The sequence below is a fragment of the Colossoma macropomum genome, unplaced genomic scaffold (genome assembly GCF_904425465.1).
Source record: "Colossoma macropomum unplaced genomic scaffold, Colossoma_macropomum, whole genome shotgun sequence".
Taxonomy (NCBI): domain Eukaryota; kingdom Metazoa; phylum Chordata; class Actinopteri; order Characiformes; family Serrasalmidae; genus Colossoma; species Colossoma macropomum.
This window is the reverse complement of record NW_023494792.1, coordinates 39,341,707-39,359,351: the sequence shown is the minus strand read 5'-3', so window position 1 is coordinate 39,359,351 and position 17,645 is coordinate 39,341,707. Positions and strand designations below refer to the sequence as shown.

The window sequence follows — 17,645 nt, the reverse complement described above, 5'->3', positions numbered from 1 at the left end:
AGTTACATTAAATGTAATCTAGCTGTGTTATGGGCAAAACATGGATTTAGTGATGATATTGCTAAGCAGAAGCAGCCAAACGTTAACGTGCAATCTATATGTTGTTAGGTTAGTTTAACACCCAGTTTTGTGAGAAGGGGAAAGCTGCAGACCGGAGACCGAAAATTATCATAAGCACAAAACACTGAAGGTAAACAGTGTACATTAGGAACCAAGGTGCAATTAGGGGCTGCAGTTACGTATACTTGGATTCAGCGGCATGATGAACTGGCCCTTTAAGGAAGCGGAACTGCGCATCAACTAGGAAATGAAGGTCGTGAGTAACATGGCGGCGCTGTGTGTTGTGAAGTCTGTAAGGGCGGCGCTCAGTGCCGCTCACTGCGCCTTTACCAACAATAACTTTACGTTACCGCTGAGATTATCCAGTTTACCACAGCTGTCGTTTTTCGGTTCCACTCCAAGTCGGGGGATTCGACAGGGTGAGTTTAGTTCCGAGCTGTACATTTCGCTGCTGCACGTGTAGAGCGGAGCTTCAACATTGTTTTGGTTAGCATGTACTTGTTGGTCTGTGATTTGATTCTGTGACTAATCGTCCTGATCTGATGGCAGTAAAGTCTAGCTAGCCGTAAACATCGCAGAACATCGTCATGTAAGATTTAATAGCCTACGTTCTATTATATCAGATAATTTCTATAACAGCTGTATTAGACCCCCAACACGCATAACCTGCGCAGTAGGGATGCACGATGATGTCGGGATCATATTGGCATCGGCAGGTAATTGCGTAAAAATGACTGGCATCAGACAGATGATTAAATTAACCGAAATTTCAAGCTGATATTTGATAATGCATGAAGGTTAGATTGTAAACTCCTACTTTGTCTGAATGTGTCTTGTTGCCTGTCGGCAGTTGAAGCCAGGCTAATGCCATGTTTGCCTTACTAGTGTTTGACCAGATTTGGTGTGGAATGTGCTTAAAACTCACAGCTGGACATTAAACTTGTTTGGTTGTGTGTGTCTTTCAGTGGTAGAAAAGAAGGAGGGTAAAACTACAATGGTAAGACTTTACAGACACACAAATCTGCATGTCTCTGCCAAGTATGTTGCCAGCTTTATTAACACTTGTTAGATTTATTATGAGCTTCTTTGTGTCATATGTAGATAGAGGGTGTGACAGTAGTCACACAAGAGAGCCCACAGCCTCCTAACCCAACAGCAAAGTGCCCTATTTACCGATGGAACCTACAGAACAAGTACACATACACGGTAAGTGCTGTCACGTTATGGGTTAATGGAGGAGTGCTATAGTTCAGGAGGAACATAAAGGCAAAACTCACACACACACAACCTACATCCTATGTGTCAAAACATAAGTCATGCCCATGGCACAATCCTGTTCAGCCCGTGAAACTCATGGAGTTTCTCGATGACCTGCTCTACAATGCACAATATATTGCATTGCATGCAATGCAATATATTGTGCGCTCTGAACCCCTTCCCCCAACAAAATCTATGGGTCAGTGGTTACAAGAAAAGATGCAAGCAAATAGACAATTTGAAAAAAATCCACCTCTTGGGGACCTTTAAACAGGTTTAACAGTTATCTGTAGCTAATGTAGCCTATTGTTTTATATAAAAAAGTTTAATATTAAAGAATTCAATTGTTTTATATTACTTTTGAATCATTTAAGGATTCAGTGCCTATTTGCTGTTGCAGTTTTGGCATATTTTGAAAAACAATGGCCGGTTCGGATCATGGCAAAATGTTACGTAAAAATGAAGTGAAAAAACACAGCTGCCCAGGAATTTGGTGAGATTTTTTTTAATATGGCCCATTTAGTGGTTGAGTTTGACACCCCTGGCCTAGGTCATTCCATTTGCAGTCATTTAGGTGCTTTTCCGCTGAACAGTGTGATGCAGTGCAGCACGGCGCGTTTTTAAATCCATTACCTCACGCTTTGTTGTCATTTCTACTGCTAAGTGAGCTGTACATCACTGGAATATCTTAGCTGAATATAGTTACCCTTCTTGCCAGGGTACAAAGCGTACTGAACTGGGATATGTTTGTGGAGGTACAACTAGTACAGATAGTTGGTCAAAAGCAATCATCACACAATCTGACTGACATTTGTGAAGAAAAACAAGCTACCCAGAATTCTTATCTGTGACTACTGACATAAAACCAAATGCCAAGTAAAAGATCATTTAGAACATGAAGCTATAGTTGATTGTGTTTACTGTAAACATGATTGTCATGCAGGAATTCATGTACTCACCACACAACTTTCAGAAAACCCCAATCTCATGGTTCTGTTGTGTGATAGGAAATGGGATACCGGTACAGGTACATATTTCTGGATTCGGATTAGTAACCACAACATGCCGTACCGCAGTATACGTTTAAAAGCACCTTTAGACAACCCTTCTGAACTTGTTACCCTATTTTGAACTCAAGGAATGTAATGGCTTGCTCTGTATCTTGAAATATATTTGGCTTGCTATTCAGTAACTTCCAGTCCCTGAGTTAAAATGACACCCCCCCCAACCTCTTATCTTTCTTATCTTTCTACTCTAGTTAGCTCTTCTGATAGAAGTTGCTGGTGTTTTTAATCCCTGTGTTGTGAGGGATTATGGCAAAATTTTAATTTATAGTAATGTGAGGGAGCAGAGCAACTAGCTAACTTTGCTAACTTTGGCTCGAACTCAGAGTTTTTGGTGTCACTGTAGTAGTTCCAGCTCAGTCTTTGACAACTCTGCCTACCTAATATTCCACCTCTTGAAAGTCTGTTACTAGAAAGAAGACAAATAGCCACATATATACCCAAAATGTTGGACAGCACCCACATTGGAGATTATAAATCTCTGTGATTCTCAGCATTGTTTATGATGTACATTACTGCTTCGTGATTAATGAGATGTTTTCCTCCTCCCATTTCTAAACCCACCAAGGACGTGTTGCTTCTCAGTCAGTTCATCCGCTCAGATGGAGGGATGCTGCCAAGGCGTATCACGGGCCTCTGTGCTGAGGAACACCGCAAGATTGCCATTTGTGTGCAGATGGCCCATAGAGCAGGTCTGTAAATCATAACTGACTTTTGGTCGTAGACTTTGCAGTAAATAACTTTTTTCCAGTAATAGACACAACAAAACAACCACTTAATTAGGTTTGTAGTGCCACCTACTGTTTGTCTTGGGCAGCACTTGCGCATGTGCGTTTCAACAGTGGAAATCTGTCAGCCAGTTCATGACTCAGTAAGAGACAGGGAATCTCGTGGGTTGGTTTGCTGGGTGGTCCGTTGAAAAGTTATTACAGTTATGTTGTACTGCTTTGATGAACAATGAGTAGCTAGTTTTTAATGTGTGCAGCCATCCAGAACTCCTTAACAGAAATGTAATATACCTGTAATACCTCATAATATATATTGTAAATGTAAGTTTATTTAAAAGCACATACTTTGTAGAACAAGCAATATAGGTACACACGCAGTTGCAAAGTTGGAATAGTATGTGAAATACCAGTAAAAACAGAAAGCAGTGCTTAGTAAATTCTGTTTCTTTTTTTTTTATTGAAAACAGTACAGAACACAATATTTGAAATTTGACCTCATGAAACTTGTGTTGTTTTTTTTTTTCTTTTTTAAAAATATGCTCATTCCAAGTATGATGCCTGCAACACAGTCCAGAAAAGTTGGGACAGGAGCCTGTTCTGTGTTACATCACCTGTCCTTTTATCAGCACTTAATAAACGTTTGCGGACTGAAGTCACCAATAGTATCCAGTTTCTGTCACATTTTCTGTTTACGTAGCCATTCTGTTGAAACATGTACAGAATGTTTCTTGGCATTTCCTTGAAGAAATAAGGACATCCCTGCAAATGTCATTGTCATTTTACAGTTTTTGACATTATTTAAAAAGTGCCTGGTAACCTTTAAATTGTGCGTAAATTTCATGATGAATGGGCCAAAAGAAATTGCCTAAAATGCCTTAAAAAAGAAGTCTGGTTACACTGACTTACGTTAAAAGAAAAGTACACTATATTGCCAAAAGTATTCGCTCGTCTGCCTTCACACGCATATGAACTTGAGTGACATCCCATTCTTAATCCATAGGGTTTAATATGATGTTGGCCCACCCTTTGCAGCTATAACAACTTCAACTCTTCTGGGAAGGCTTTCCACAAAGTTTAGGAGTGTGTTTATGGGAATTTTTGACTATTCTTCCAGAAGCGCACGTGTGAGGTCAGACACTGATGTTGGATGAGAAGGCCTGGCTTGCAGTCTCCGCTCTAATTCATTGGGTTGAGGTCAGGACTCTGTGCAGGCCAGTCAAGTTCTTCCACACCAAACTCGCTCATCCATGTCTTTATGGACTTTGCTTTGCGCAGTGGTGCGCAGTCATGTTGGAACAGGAAGGGGCTGTCCCCAAACTGTTCCCACAAAGTTGGGAGCATGAAATTGTCCAAAATCTCTTGGTGCTGAAGCATTAAGAGATCATTTCACTGGAACTAAGGGGCCGAGCCCAACTCCTGAAAACAACCCCACACCATAATCCCCTCTCTACCAAACTTTACGCTTGGCACAATGCAGTCAGACAAGTACCGTTCTCCTGGCAACTGCCAAACCCAGACTCGTCCATTGGAATGCCAGACGGAGAAGCGTGATTCGTCACTTCAGAGAACACGTCTCCACTGCTCTAGAGTCCAGTGGCGGCGCTTTACACCACTGCATTCGGCGTTTTGCATCATGCTTGGTGATGTAAGGCTTGGATGCAGCTGCTCGGCCATGGAAACCCATTCCATGAAGCTCTCTACGCTGTTCTTGAGCTAATCTGAAAGCCACATGAAGTTTGGAGGTCTGTAGCGATTGACTCTGCAGAAAGTTGGCGACCTCTGTGCGCTATGCGTCTCAGCATCTGCTGACCCCGCTTTGTCATTTTATGTGGCCAACCACTTCGTGGCTGAGTTGCTGTCGTTCCCAATCGCTTCCACGTTGTTATAATACCACTGACAGTTGACTGGAATATTTAGTAACGAGGAAATTTCACGACTGGACTTGTTGCACAGGTGGCATCCTATCACGGTACCACGCTGGAATCCACTGAGCTCCTGAGAGCGACCCATTCTTTCACAAATGTTTGTAGAAGCAGTCTGCAGGCCTAGGTGCTTGGTTTTATACACCAGTTGCCATGGAAGCGATTGGAACACCTGAATTCAATGATTTGGATGGGTGAGTGAATACTTTTGGCAATATAGTGTATGTTTTTTCCTTCTCCTGTAAAGTTACTGTTGGGGAGAAACAAGCTTTTGTTTCGATGACAACAAAATGTTGCTCCAAAATGTGTATATATTTTACAGTGTTAATGGTGCTTTCACAGATTTGCCAGTTTCCTATGCTGTGGGCACAGTTACACCCCCATACCATAATAGACCCTGACTTTTGAACTTCACATTAATATCTGGATGGTCCTATACGTGTCTGGTCCAGAGAATACGAAATCTTAAAGTTGACTTGTCAGACTCCTTGGCACCTTTTCATTGTGCATCACTCTGCTTCAGACGAACTCAAGCCCAGAGAAGTCAGCAGCATTTTTGGATGTTGTTGACATATGACTTCTATTGTGCACAGTATAGTGTTAATTTGCATTTGTAGATGCAAACAGTGCTTATTTGGTTGGTCAGAGTATTCCTGAGCCCATGTGGTGACAGTAGCATGCCAGTTTTAATGCAGTGTAGTATGTGGGATTGAATGTTGCAGGCAGTTGCTTTTTTTTGCTTTTCAAACACAGATTTTTACAGATTCTCTGAATCTTTTGGTATTATTATGAAACATAGTGGGTGAAATACTTGCAATCTTTGCTTACTGAGGAAGATTGGGCCTCGTTCATTCACTCATAAGTTTTTTTTCTTAAATATGTTCTTGAGAAAGGTCCTCAGAAAAAGTCTATGTCAGATTCATGACATGTTCTTAAACCACAGAACTGTTCGATGTGTAGATTCTGTTCTTATCTAAGAACAAACACCAAATTAGAAAACCTTGGTAATTGTCAGAATCTTCATAAAAACTGCATGTGTGGGTTTTAATTTCTTCTCGAACAATTGGTGAATAAGGCTCATTGTTTTTAAACCGCCCATCCTTACTCAAGGCCTTTCCTGGATGCTCCTTTTATGTCCAAACATTTAACATTTCTAGCTTTAATTTGTCCCTGTTTCAACTCTTGGAACATGTTGCAAGCATCTATTTTAGAATGAGCATATATTTTATAAAAAAACAATGAAGTTAATAAGGTAAAACATGAATTATCTTGTCTTCATACTGTTTTTTATTTAAATAAAGGTCAAAGTAGATTAAGAAATCACTGCTGTTTTATTTGCATTTCACATACTGTCCCAACTCTTGAACTGGGATTTGTAGAAGAACTTTTGGGCAAGTAGAAATATACATCGAATACTGCTTTTATTCATGTAATATTTTCCCATAGTTTTTGTACTTTTGTCAACCACTGCCTTTTTGAGATGCAGTGCAAACTAGGGGGTCTAAAAATTAATTGACCATCAGAATGCATCAAGATTCTATTTATGAATAAAGATTCAGTTACTATTATATGCGAATGGTTATGTATGTGAACTGAAGAGCAGTGCCTTTTTTCCCTTTTTTGCAAGCTTGACAAGCAATAAATATTTGAATTACAAAAAAGGCAGTTACATTGGATTGATTACGGAATATTAGAACTTATTATAATATACAATGAACTGTCATATTTCACCTAAAATTGAATTCTCAGACTATTTTCATGCATACATCGAAAACAGGTTGGTGACTTGTTTTTGTTGTTTCACTACAATGTAACTAATTCCTTCAGTCACATTCATGTATTAATTTTTTTTCTGCGTTTTACAAAAATAATCAAACAGTCAAATCTTGATGCAGTTTGAAATTTAATGTATTGATCTATTTCCTAAAGAATGATAATTGCATTGTGGTCAGAGATTTATACCACTTGGCAAACCATAAGCCATTCAGCTTCTTTTTTGGGTTCTTGTACAGCGTCAGAGTTAAATCCATATATGGCTCATCGGTTGGTGACACACCACACTGGAATTCTCTCCTTCCTTTACTCACATGAGTCTTCTGTACAAAGTAAACTGTGTGAAGTGAATGTATGACATGAAAGTGCAGCTGCTTACTCTGCTCATCTTTCCTCTTTAATTTCTCCAGGTCTCCTTCCTGACCACAGACCACGCCTCCCTGAAGGCCACATTCCAAAACCCAGACCTAACCCCCCACTCAACAGGTACTCCTTATGAATTATGGGAAGCAGTTTTGGAAAAAAAAAAAAAAATGAAAAGCAAAAAAGTGCTTCTCTGGGTTCCTCTATGCATGCCTGCAACACACAAAATAAGGCTTTGATAGAGTTTTGTCATTCTGAAATGCAAACTTGGGTAGAGTAGGCTAAACAAGTTTTAGTTGAGTGAAGTCTTATTTCAGTGACTCAAGTAAAAGTACCTTTCCAAAAAACAGCACAGAAGAAGGAGTTTGTTAGGCTACACAGTCCTAATAACACCTAAAACACTCTGACGGTAACTTTCCCGGTAAGAATGTAGATTAAATAATATATTCTACAATGTTTCCAAACTTGCTTGTTCACACATACAACAAATAGTACATACACAAACACCAATATATTTAAAAGACATTTTTTTACCTGTTTGGATGGAGCATCACAACAACCCTTCTAACTGCTGTGGAAGGAGAACAAAGAAGTAAAAAACTTGCTAAAGCGGGATTTCAGATTTACAGATTTATCTGGCATATTTAAAACAGCCTCTTCTTCCTGGTTAAAATTCCATGTTTGGCAAATAATTTATATGGAATCTGCCATGGAGAGTTTATGAATAACTTGTGTGATGGTGTGCTGTTACCACCAAATTCTATGAATCTGGCCCATTGTCTGAAAATAATCAGTAAAGAATAAATTTATTATATTTATCAAACACATGTAACAAGTGAACACCTAATTCAGCTCTTCAGAAAATTAACAAGACTATTCTGAGTCTTGAGTCTTCCTTTTAAACTGTTGTAAAGTAATGGAAAGGAAATAGTCAAACTAAAGTCAGAAAAATACCAAACTGTTCAGGGCAGCAGAACTCCAGAAAAAATCTGTATGTAGGCCCAGTTACCACACATTTGCCTAATCGTAATTATTTGTACTGTGATTATTTTCTACTGTTGTTTGCTTTCACAGTCATATGTTTACATCCCAACAATGAGTCGGGTATGCTTTTATCACTCGATTTGAGACAAAATATGTATAAATAAAAGAAAGAAGAAAATGCTTTTATGCGTTTAACAGCAAACACAGCAATAGTCCTAACTTCTGACTCAGTGCTATGACACCTTTTGGGGACGGAGGTGAGTGATTTTTGTTTTGATTTGAGTTTGAGCTGTGTCTGTCACAGGTTTGGAGAATAATACTAAGTATTGATACCTAGGATGCTAAATTCATAGCTAATCAGCTCATTTTTCCACTTCAGGCTTGTGTTCCAAATTTTGTATACAATAAACAAAAACAAAATCGTGACAGGTTTAACTATGTGCTGTTTCTAAGTCAAATGATTTCATTTCTTTGCTCACCAAAACCAGTCACTGTATCATGATCTTGGACATTTTCTATTGTGAATGTGGGCATTAATTGATGAAAAAGAAAAAAAAATACTCGAGTTCTGTCCCAGTTTGTTGAGGGAGTGCTCTAACTTGTATCGTTTTGTACAGGTACCTGACACGCTACTCTGTGAAATCAGTGAAGCCCATCTACAGGACAGGACTGAAATGGTGCAAGACTCGCATGCCTGTAGGACACCCTGCCCTGAAGAACAATGTCAGATATGGCCCCAAGCCGATCTACACAAAGCACTGACGTGCTCAAACAGCAGTGAAGGCCACAATATAGATGGGACAGTTGGGACCTACAGGGATATTCACATTTGAACTTTATGGCTTCTTCTTTAGGGGAACTGACTGGTGATCAGGTATAGAGGTTATGGTTTCTCAGCAACAGGATAAAATGGAACTTGTTGAAACCCTGAGTCTGATATAAGACAGCCTCAGTGCCCTGGAAATGAACTCGACACCCCTCCCCCCACCATCCGCCTTCACAATCACCTAGGTTACTGTTACACATTTCAGTGTTGGTGTGGGTTGTTAGCCTTGTGTTCCCAGAACAAAAAGCAGATGTTCCTTATAATAAACTGTCTCCATATACCTCAGTGCAGCAGCTGCTTTGTGTGTGTCTGTGTGTATATGAGTGCCTGCATGGCCAACAAAGATACATCATCATACCCTCCTTAAAAAGAAACTCTATGGTACAACATTAACTCCTTCAACATTAAAGAATGTCTGTTTTATCAGTTTTAGTACATTTACAGCGCAGATCAAAAATAAGGTCATGGACTGTTCTCTACATTTACAGGGACATTTAGTCTTATTAGGTTGCCTCTGTAGGGTCCATTCTCTTCTCATCCTACAGCATGAAAGGCAGGTCCAGGCTCTTAAGTCCTTGTCCTGTGTAGATGTAACCATGCTGGGGGGTCATGGGCATGTGGAAGAATGTCAGATCTTGCCACAGCAGACTTCTGATCATGCACACTCTGCTGCCTTGCTCAAACTGTAGACTCCATGATCCTAGACAGAGAGACAGACTTATTGTTGGAGGTGTGTGAACGAATACAGCTGGATTGGGTAAGAGATGGCTCCCAGCTGCCAACAAAATTATGCTGTCACATTAAAAATAAATCACAGTTAATAAAAAAAGAATGATGATCAATCCCTGGGAAGATGTTCAGATGTTGCTGGAGACACTTTGTTATGCCAAATTTTGTGAATGTCTGACACACTCTACTCTAGGGAACAGAGAAATACTCCAAGAATGGCTCTGTTCCAGTATGCTTTTGCCACCTTGCTGATGCACTGTAATGACTTGTAGCTGTGTGGGTAGCCTTTTTGTCCAGCTGCCTTGGGCCAGGCATCACTCAGCACTAAAATGCATGTTACCCAGGACTTTGTGTAGCACTGTGCTGAAGATCAGCTGCTGATACTCTTTCTCTCTTGTAGTGTACCTGCAGATATTAGCAAATTTAATTTATAGGGCCCGTACCATGGAAAACTGAATTTTCCTAATTTTTTTTTTTTAAAGAAGACGTTGAGGTCATAAGTAAACGTTGTTTCAAAATATACAGCTCACATCTCAGTCCATACAGTTTATATATGAAAACTAACCAAGAAAAAAACAGCGTGTTTTGGATTCGTTGTTTTTGTGATGTCACAAAACTCATTTACACACACATGCCTGTTCAACCCATGGCAGTTTAGCTCCACCCATTCACCCTAATGTAATGAGGAGTGTTTCAGCCCAGACTGCCTTTTGAAGGTGGCACCATATAGAACAGCTAATCAGAACACAGAACTTTTACATATACCACAATATATGTACAGTAACAAAAGCAGCTTGTTTAATTCTAGAGGATAACAAGAGATTGGAAAATGGTCATGTAATGCACTGTGGGAAGAAGACAAGCTGGTGGAAAGAGTATGGCCCTCTGGGCAATGTTCTGCTGGGAAACCCTGGGTCCGGGCATTGATGTGGATGTCAGTTAGGGCCAAATTATCCAGATCTCAGGCTGATCAAGTGGGATATACTGGAACAAAAAGTCTGATTAGCAGCAGCTCCACCTCATGACTTACAGGATCTGCTGCTAACATATAGGCAGATTAGGCATAATGTTTTGGCTCATTGATGTACAGAAGTGTTTAATGCAGATAACTTCACTTTATCTTCACCTTGGATCATTTGTAAGTGCTATAATGACATAAGGCTCTCAACAGACTTTGATGACGATTTCGATGAGATGTTCAGTGAAAGCAATAGCTAGATGAAAAATGAAATTTACACAATTTTGTCCTACCAAACTGTAGACAATCACCCTAGATGTGTTGGGTGTGTGAAGTTTCCCGCTATAGCTATTAAGCTAATGTAGCTATCAATTAATGGAAAATTATAGGCAACAGTTTAGCAATGTGTTAACGGCACACCTGAAACCATGTAGTTAATCCCAGGCTTATTAGACACTAAGGCTCATTATTCAACCACAGGGACTTCAAGTCAAATTGACTGAGCTATTCTTAGGTTAAAGAAGTGTGTAATACAACTTTAGGCCCACTGGCAGGCCCTGGCCATTTAGGAGTTAAGTAATCTCAAATAAACTTGCTTATGTGGTTTCTGACCTTGTAATATACTATTCTGACTAAAGTACAGATTCACAATTCAGGATGGTTGCTACCACTGTTTTAACTATGTGACATACACTATATGAACAAAAGCACTAGGACATTTACACATTACACCTACAGGACCTTTTATGACATCCCATTCTAAATCCATAGTTATTAATATGGAGTTGGTCCTCCCTTGCAGTTAGAACAGCTTTCACTCTTCTGGGAAGCCTTTCTACAAGATTTTGGAGTGTGTCTTTGGGAATTTTTGCCCATTCATACAGAAGAGCATTTGTGAGGTCAGACACTGATGTTGGACGAGAGGGCCTGCCTCGCAATCTCTGTTCTAGTGTATTCCAAAAGTGTTCAGTGGGGTTGAGGTCAGGGCTCTGTCTGGGCCAGTCAAGTTCTTCCACACCAAACTCACCAACCCTGCCTTTATGGACCTTTTGCACTGGGGCTCAGTCATGCTGGAACAGAAAACTGATGCCACAAAATTGGAAGCATACAGTTGTCCAAAATGTCTTTGTATGCTGAAGCATTAAGATTCACTGGAACTATGCTACTAACTAAGCTGCTTTGCAACAATGCAGTTATATAAATAAACTTTGACTTGACTCTATTCAAGCCATTACAGAGGGTGACTGACAAATGAAGAGTAAATGTGAGTGAGTGAGTGAGTGAGTGAGCAACAATGAATGTTACCATTTGTGTGACTCCTTCTACTAAATACAAAAGACCACTACAACATTGTTTTACTAAACTCATCTAAAAATGTTGCTTCATTTTATCTGTTCTTTGCATGGTTAAAATGACAGGATGGATTATCATCACATAAATAGAGTTAAAAGCTTGGCTGCACTATATACTTAGCAAGAGACCATGGCTTCTGCTTTCAGTACAGGCTAAAAATGCCAATACTAGGTCCACCCTCACCTCAGTCCTTCCATGGGATCAGAAGAGTTTCAAACACAGGTTAATTTCCCTCCAGTGAAACATAACTCAAACATTGTGAGCTTTAATAGCTCAAAAATAGCTAGGCTTTAATAGCTAACTAGATTTGTTCATCCTGAAATTAGTTTCAAATTAGCTCAAAATGTATTGCATTATTAAACAAATTTACCATGATTTCTCGTATCTCCATTGGTTTTAAGTAAATTCAGTGTCAATTTAACATCAACACATCACACATCTTTCCCAGAGGGAGTTACGACTCAGATTTTGCTGGAAAACCATGCATTCAGATGAACCTGGTCACCTCAGGAACAATGTTTTTCTCTGTTTATATGAGGGAAGTAAAGAGAAATGTTTGGGTTGAGTCAGAATATTCTAACGTTTAGTAAGTAAAATGCTTTGATCAAGCAAGTAACTGACCTATGATGAAGCCCAATCTACCGCCTCAATTATTCTTTTCACCATTTAAAGTCACATCCCTGTGGTAAATACATGACCCATAAAAAACATTGATATGAATTGTTAAACATGAGAAATGTTATATGAATAATAAAGAGAGAATATCAGACAAAATTAAACTCCAGGCCAAGCGGCAATGTTTTAATCTTCTAGCAATGTTGCCTACACATTGCAAAGAAGTTACAGCCCAATAACTAAGAGCCCTCTTTTTATAGAAAACTGACCAAGGTCTTGACAAAGGCTTTGTTCTGTCTGGCCACTGTAAAGCTATGAAGAAAGTCTGGAATGTTTTTTCAGTTCTGTGACCTTTTCTTGTGACTTAAGCATAAGCTCATGCCTCCATGGCATTCCCCTATAAGTATCTGTTTACACACTGGATATAATGGATTATATTCTGTTATATTCTGTATAGATTCGATTTATGAGTAATTATAAATTGTGCACTGTTGCAATAAAATTACATGCTGTACCGCGCAAAAGTCAGAAACCACCCTTCATGTATTTTATTTTCAGTCGAAACGGTAATTAATTTTTTGTCATCCAGAAAAAGCAGAAAACATATTTAACAATCTAGATACAAGCCTCAATCTCTAATAGAATACCATTTCTTACAGCTGCATTTGCATTTATTATAGCTTCCATTCTTTTAAGGAGACTTGCTTTCAGTGTTTGCCTTCAATCTGCAGTGATATTTTACCATACTTTCAAAGATCAGTCCTAGAAGTTGATTGCATTTTCTGCTTCTCATGATCCAAGTAATCCCAAACACATTCAGTGATGCTGAGGTCTGGACTCTGGGGTGGAGGGTGAGTTGTTTTGAGAACAACAGCAGCTTCTTTGATTGATTTGCAAATTTTCTCTCTTTTTTGGCCATTTCCTTTTCTCAGTGATGGCTTCTTGGCATCTACACATCCTTTCAGACCCATAGCATTGAGTCGTCTTCTCACAGTGGTAGTATGGACAGATCTGAAGCAAGAGTGAAGCTTGATTTTTTTCCTGTCTCTCAAAAATGGAAGCTTTCTATACTGTTTATCTGACAGTGACTGTTTCGGTGGTCCACCAGATCTTGCACGGTTGTTAGGAGTCAGACTTTCTCTACATCTTTTAGTTTTTGAACTCCTGTTGTGGATTATCTCATATTTATAATCTACTCAGAAATATTTCTTGAGAAATAAACAATGTAATAGTCGTTTGACTGGAAATTAAATAAATGAAGGGTGGTCTTGCATGGTACTGTAATAGTCACAAGTTATTCCAACAGGAATAACTCAAAACATGACTGACACTAGAATGTAGATCTGTCAGAATTTTTAATTTTTTCATCTGGTGCCTGGAACAAATCAGATCGTTCTGCTCAGTCAGACTCACAGTGAAAAATGGATCTAGATGTCAATGTGGAACTCATGACAGCTGGAATCAAGACTATCCAATATGATGAGTGATGACTACTATCTATAAGCACCATTTCTAATACTTAATACCAAGGATGGAAGCCAAGCTTCTGTCTACTTGATGGAAGATTCAGGAATTTCAAAGATCCTCCAGGGATTTCCCTAACATGCTCTACGTCTGAGATTCCAACTGGTCAAGGCTCAAGCTTAGTTGAGCAGTGTTTTCACGAATGAAGTGTTCTGCAACTGCAAGTCTGACAAACTCAAAGCCTTCTAGTGTGGATCTTGCTCCCAGTACTAACAAAAACAGCTGAAGTTTAAAAGGTGTGACTGATGATGAGTTTCAGCAGTTTTGCTGGCCAGACAGACTAAAAGCTGAATAGAGTGATAGTTTACAGAATAATGTTTTCCTTGGTTGTCCCCACATGACAAGCAAAGTTGTCAGAAGCATGAAAATATGTGGGAAAGAAAAATTTAATTATCGCTTGTGCAGAAGATAGCAATCTCTTGAACATGCCTCTTGAGGAAACAAAAGCATGAACATATGAAGAGAGAACAATGGAATCAGAACTACGCCTCGGAAACCTCCTGGGCTTCGGCTTCCAGTTTAGGCACTTGCCAGTTCACATCAGTCAATATATGGGAGAGGTCCAGCTTCAGAGAGGAAGAGCCCAGTGTCACTAATTGAAGACATACACCATCATCACATTGCTCTTCCCTATTAGGGTTATTTAAAGACTATTTGACTGTAAGCATCATTTCTTGGAATGGCTTTGAATTACACAGTGAGGGTCTGAAGGAGAAGTATTTTCCTGTGAATGAGTATTTGCCTTTAGATAAGCTGCTTACATGAAGCTAAGCATGAACAATGTTCACATGCGATGAAACCTTTGAACTAGTGTTTATACGTTCACATGGGGAGTATTAAAATGGAGAGTTCAGGCTACCTCGAGGAATAACAGCATAGAGAGTCTATCTAGCAGTTCATAGCTCTCAGTGAAGGGTCCAGTACTAGTTATGTTAAAGCTTCACCTTTGGGTGTGTCTTCACTCAGAGAATCCAGAAAGTCGATGGAGGGGTTCAGATCAGCAATTTCTAAAATGCTTTTCTTCTTCAGGTTTTTGGGCTCAGAAAAATGTAGATAGTTCCTCAGCTTTCCTGCTTCATAGGGGTTCAAGCCTGAGGATAGAAGGAAATAAGGGGAGGTCTGAAAGTTAACTGACCGCCACATGCTTATTGGTGATAACAAACATTGTCACTATCAATTATAGTAGTAACTGAGTAATTTTGATGATTAATGGAAGAGGGGTGAACAATATGGCATTGTTATCAGGATAAATTATGCCATAATATGCTTTTATGAGTATCTGATGGATATCATCAGTACTTGAAGAACACTGACCAACTGCATGACAAAAAGTGCATATAAATGCCATCAGGCTCTGTTTCGTATTATAAGACAAACTGGTGGGAAAATTGAGACAATGCATTTTCATAATGTAAACTGCCAAATAATCATTGCAGATTTATTAAGAAGTTCAGTTTCAATCAATTTCTTTTAATTGACTAAACATGACAGCTCTAGAGATAACAGGCACCCTGTACATGAGAACCATTCTGGTGTTCCTTGAAGAAATGTTTTAAGGCTTACAGTCTGGACTAATACACATAGACAGCTGCATCCCAGCTCTAAAAGTAAACACAGGCACACACATAGACTCACACACATACACAGTGGAAAGTAATGCTGTAACCATACCCTCAAAGCTGCGGTTTGTCTGTACAGTGCCATTAGGGTTCTTCATGTATGCACCACGTGGTACAACAGCCACCTCTTTATCAATGATAAACACAGACACAGCCAATCTTTTCTCTTCATTCACTTTCACCTACAGACAGAGGAAAAACATCATCACCACCTCTTCGTGTTTATGGTCAGTCTGCAGCCCAACATATTCCAAGTAGCTCATACTCCTAATCATTCAGTAATCATTAAGTAATCCAACAAAAACACCCTATTCCAATTTCCAAGGAAAATCATGTGTTCCTAATCTTCAATGAGCTGTTTATGTTCAAGTGAATTTATTTCTTACCAAAGATTATGTTTTTGTGTTTCTTACTTGGCACTTTGAGCAGTGTCTGTCTTTCAGTATTCCAAGCCTTTCAAGAATTTAGGTTAGTAGGGGTAAGTGGGGCACATGCCAGATTTTCTGATTTCTTTTTTTGCTAAATAATTAAACAAAAATATTTGAGCAAGATTATTTTTTTATACAAGCAACCTAAACATTTCCGTTTCACAGATGAGGAAATGGAAATGTGAGAAAATTACCAACATTCTACATGAACCTGTTTAACTAAAATATCCAGGTTTTATGTACTTCACCCTACTAATAAACCAAATGTGAAATGCTGTGCAGGACACTGCCAATGTAGGTGTCCATTTATGTCTATTTAGGAGTACTGCAGGGGAGTCCAGATTCTGTTTCTGGAGGTCGTGAGTCCAGCACAGTCAGTGATTTCCCAGCTCAAGCACTCCTGAATTCAATGTTTACCAGGATAAGTAGGTGACATCATTGAACTGTGCTGCACAAAGATCAACCTGGACCAGAACTGATCACTCCTGGACTCTTGTCCATGTGTTGTTCTGATCTTTCCCAAGTATTCCTCAGCCTCACCATGACCTCCTCCTCCACAGCCTCGTCTCCTTCTCCCTGCTGCCGAATCTCTGTGTGCTCATACTCGTGTGATGGGTCACCTGTAAAACACCCCTTGGCTGCCACTGCCACCTCTTCTATCAGGGCATCCGTGGCAGGAGGGAGCAAGTGCCAATCAATGCAGTTAAAACTAGATGAAAAGAAATATGACACATTACAGTTCAGATTAATTTAATGAATTTAACATAAACATAATGAATTTAACATAAAATGTGGCCTGCACAAACTTGTAGCACATTTTGTGTTCTATGTTTTATTTATTTTTTTTTTAGTATGTGAAACTCAACAAATTATGCATTAAAGCTTCAACTGTGCACTTCCCATTGCATTTATGATTCTCTCGTCAGTCTATTCTAACTTTCACTACAACCATTCTCAAGTACAGCAAGAATCTTTGTAGCATAATGCTGCTTAGCTACCTTAAACGATTTTCTATTACAGTTCTTGCACTATTACAGTGTTTTAATGAAACTACAGCAAACCGCATTTAAAGACACTGTCCAGCGACCTCTCTCCGTCTTCGTATGCAGTACACCATGGCTACAAAACTAAGATATTTCTTACCTGTATAGACACTTTCTGTCGCTCATTTCATCTTCCCCAATCCCCTGAGCTATATAATAATCACTTTTCATTCCTAAGATCCTTCCCCAAAATAAGACGCGGTTGAATTTGTAGTTTCTCTTCAGAATAACCGAAGAGGTTTGCAGGGCTGCTCTCTGCTCAGCTGTCAACGTCAAGCCGTTCCCAGACACTAAATCCAGCGAATAGTGTAAAGTATCTGAATCCATCTCAGCCAAATTTTATAAATTTATGTGCGAGTGGCTGGCTAGCAAATGGTTGCTTCGCTCGCCACCTGTAAT

General features: G+C 39.3%; 2 protein-coding genes across 2 annotated transcripts; one reads left to right on the top strand and one right to left on the bottom strand.

The window, feature by feature from the left end:
- The first annotated feature begins 261 nt into the window (after nucleotides 1-261).
- Nucleotides 262-9,264, top strand: mrps18a (mitochondrial ribosomal protein S18A). Its single transcript, XM_036577156.1, has 6 exons — nucleotides 262-479; nucleotides 1,026-1,057; nucleotides 1,162-1,266; nucleotides 2,950-3,073; nucleotides 7,215-7,290; nucleotides 8,769-9,264. The coding sequence occupies exons 1-6, from the start codon at nucleotides 308-310 to the stop codon at nucleotides 8,911-8,913; spliced, it is 654 nt and encodes a 217-aa protein (XP_036433049.1). The 5' UTR covers nucleotides 262-307; the 3' UTR covers nucleotides 8,914-9,264.
- Nucleotides 9,265-9,433: 169 nt separating this feature from the next.
- Nucleotides 9,434-17,645, bottom strand: rsph9 (radial spoke head component 9). Its single transcript, XM_036577155.1, has 5 exons — nucleotides 17,347-17,645; nucleotides 16,744-16,912; nucleotides 15,828-15,957; nucleotides 15,101-15,247; nucleotides 9,434-9,677 (listed from the first exon to the last, which is right to left on the bottom strand). Exons 1-5 carry the CDS (start codon nucleotides 17,571-17,573, stop codon nucleotides 9,517-9,519), a joined length of 834 nt encoding a protein of 277 aa, XP_036433048.1. The 5' UTR covers nucleotides 17,574-17,645; the 3' UTR covers nucleotides 9,434-9,516.

What these genes read in the sequence shown, in the direction of transcription:
- mrps18a (XM_036577156.1), top strand. Translation starts at nt 308, where the DNA reads ATGAAGGTCGTGAGTAACATGGCGGCGCTGTGTGTTGTGAAGTCTGTA. An exon ending in AGAACAAGTACACATACACG is followed by an intron (nt 1,267 to 2,949) that starts GTAAGTGCTGTC and finishes AAACCCACCAAG; the next exon opens with GACGTGTTGCTTCTCAGTCA. An exon ending in GCAGATGGCCCATAGAGCAG is followed by an intron (nt 3,074 to 7,214) that starts GTCTGTAAATCA and finishes TAATTTCTCCAG; the next exon opens with GTCTCCTTCCTGACCACAGA.
- rsph9 (XM_036577155.1), bottom strand. Translation starts at nt 17,573, where the DNA reads ATGGATTCAGATACTTTACACTATTCGCTGGATTTAGTGTCTGGGAAC. An exon ending in GACAGAAAGTGTCTATACAG is followed by an intron (nt 16,913 to 17,346) that starts GTAAGAAATATC and finishes CTTTTCATCTAG; the next exon opens with TTTTAACTGCATTGATTGGC. An exon ending in CTGTGGAGGAGGAGGTCATG is followed by an intron (nt 15,958 to 16,743) that starts GTGAGGCTGAGG and finishes CTCTGTCTGTAG; the next exon opens with GTGAAAGTGAATGAAGAGAA.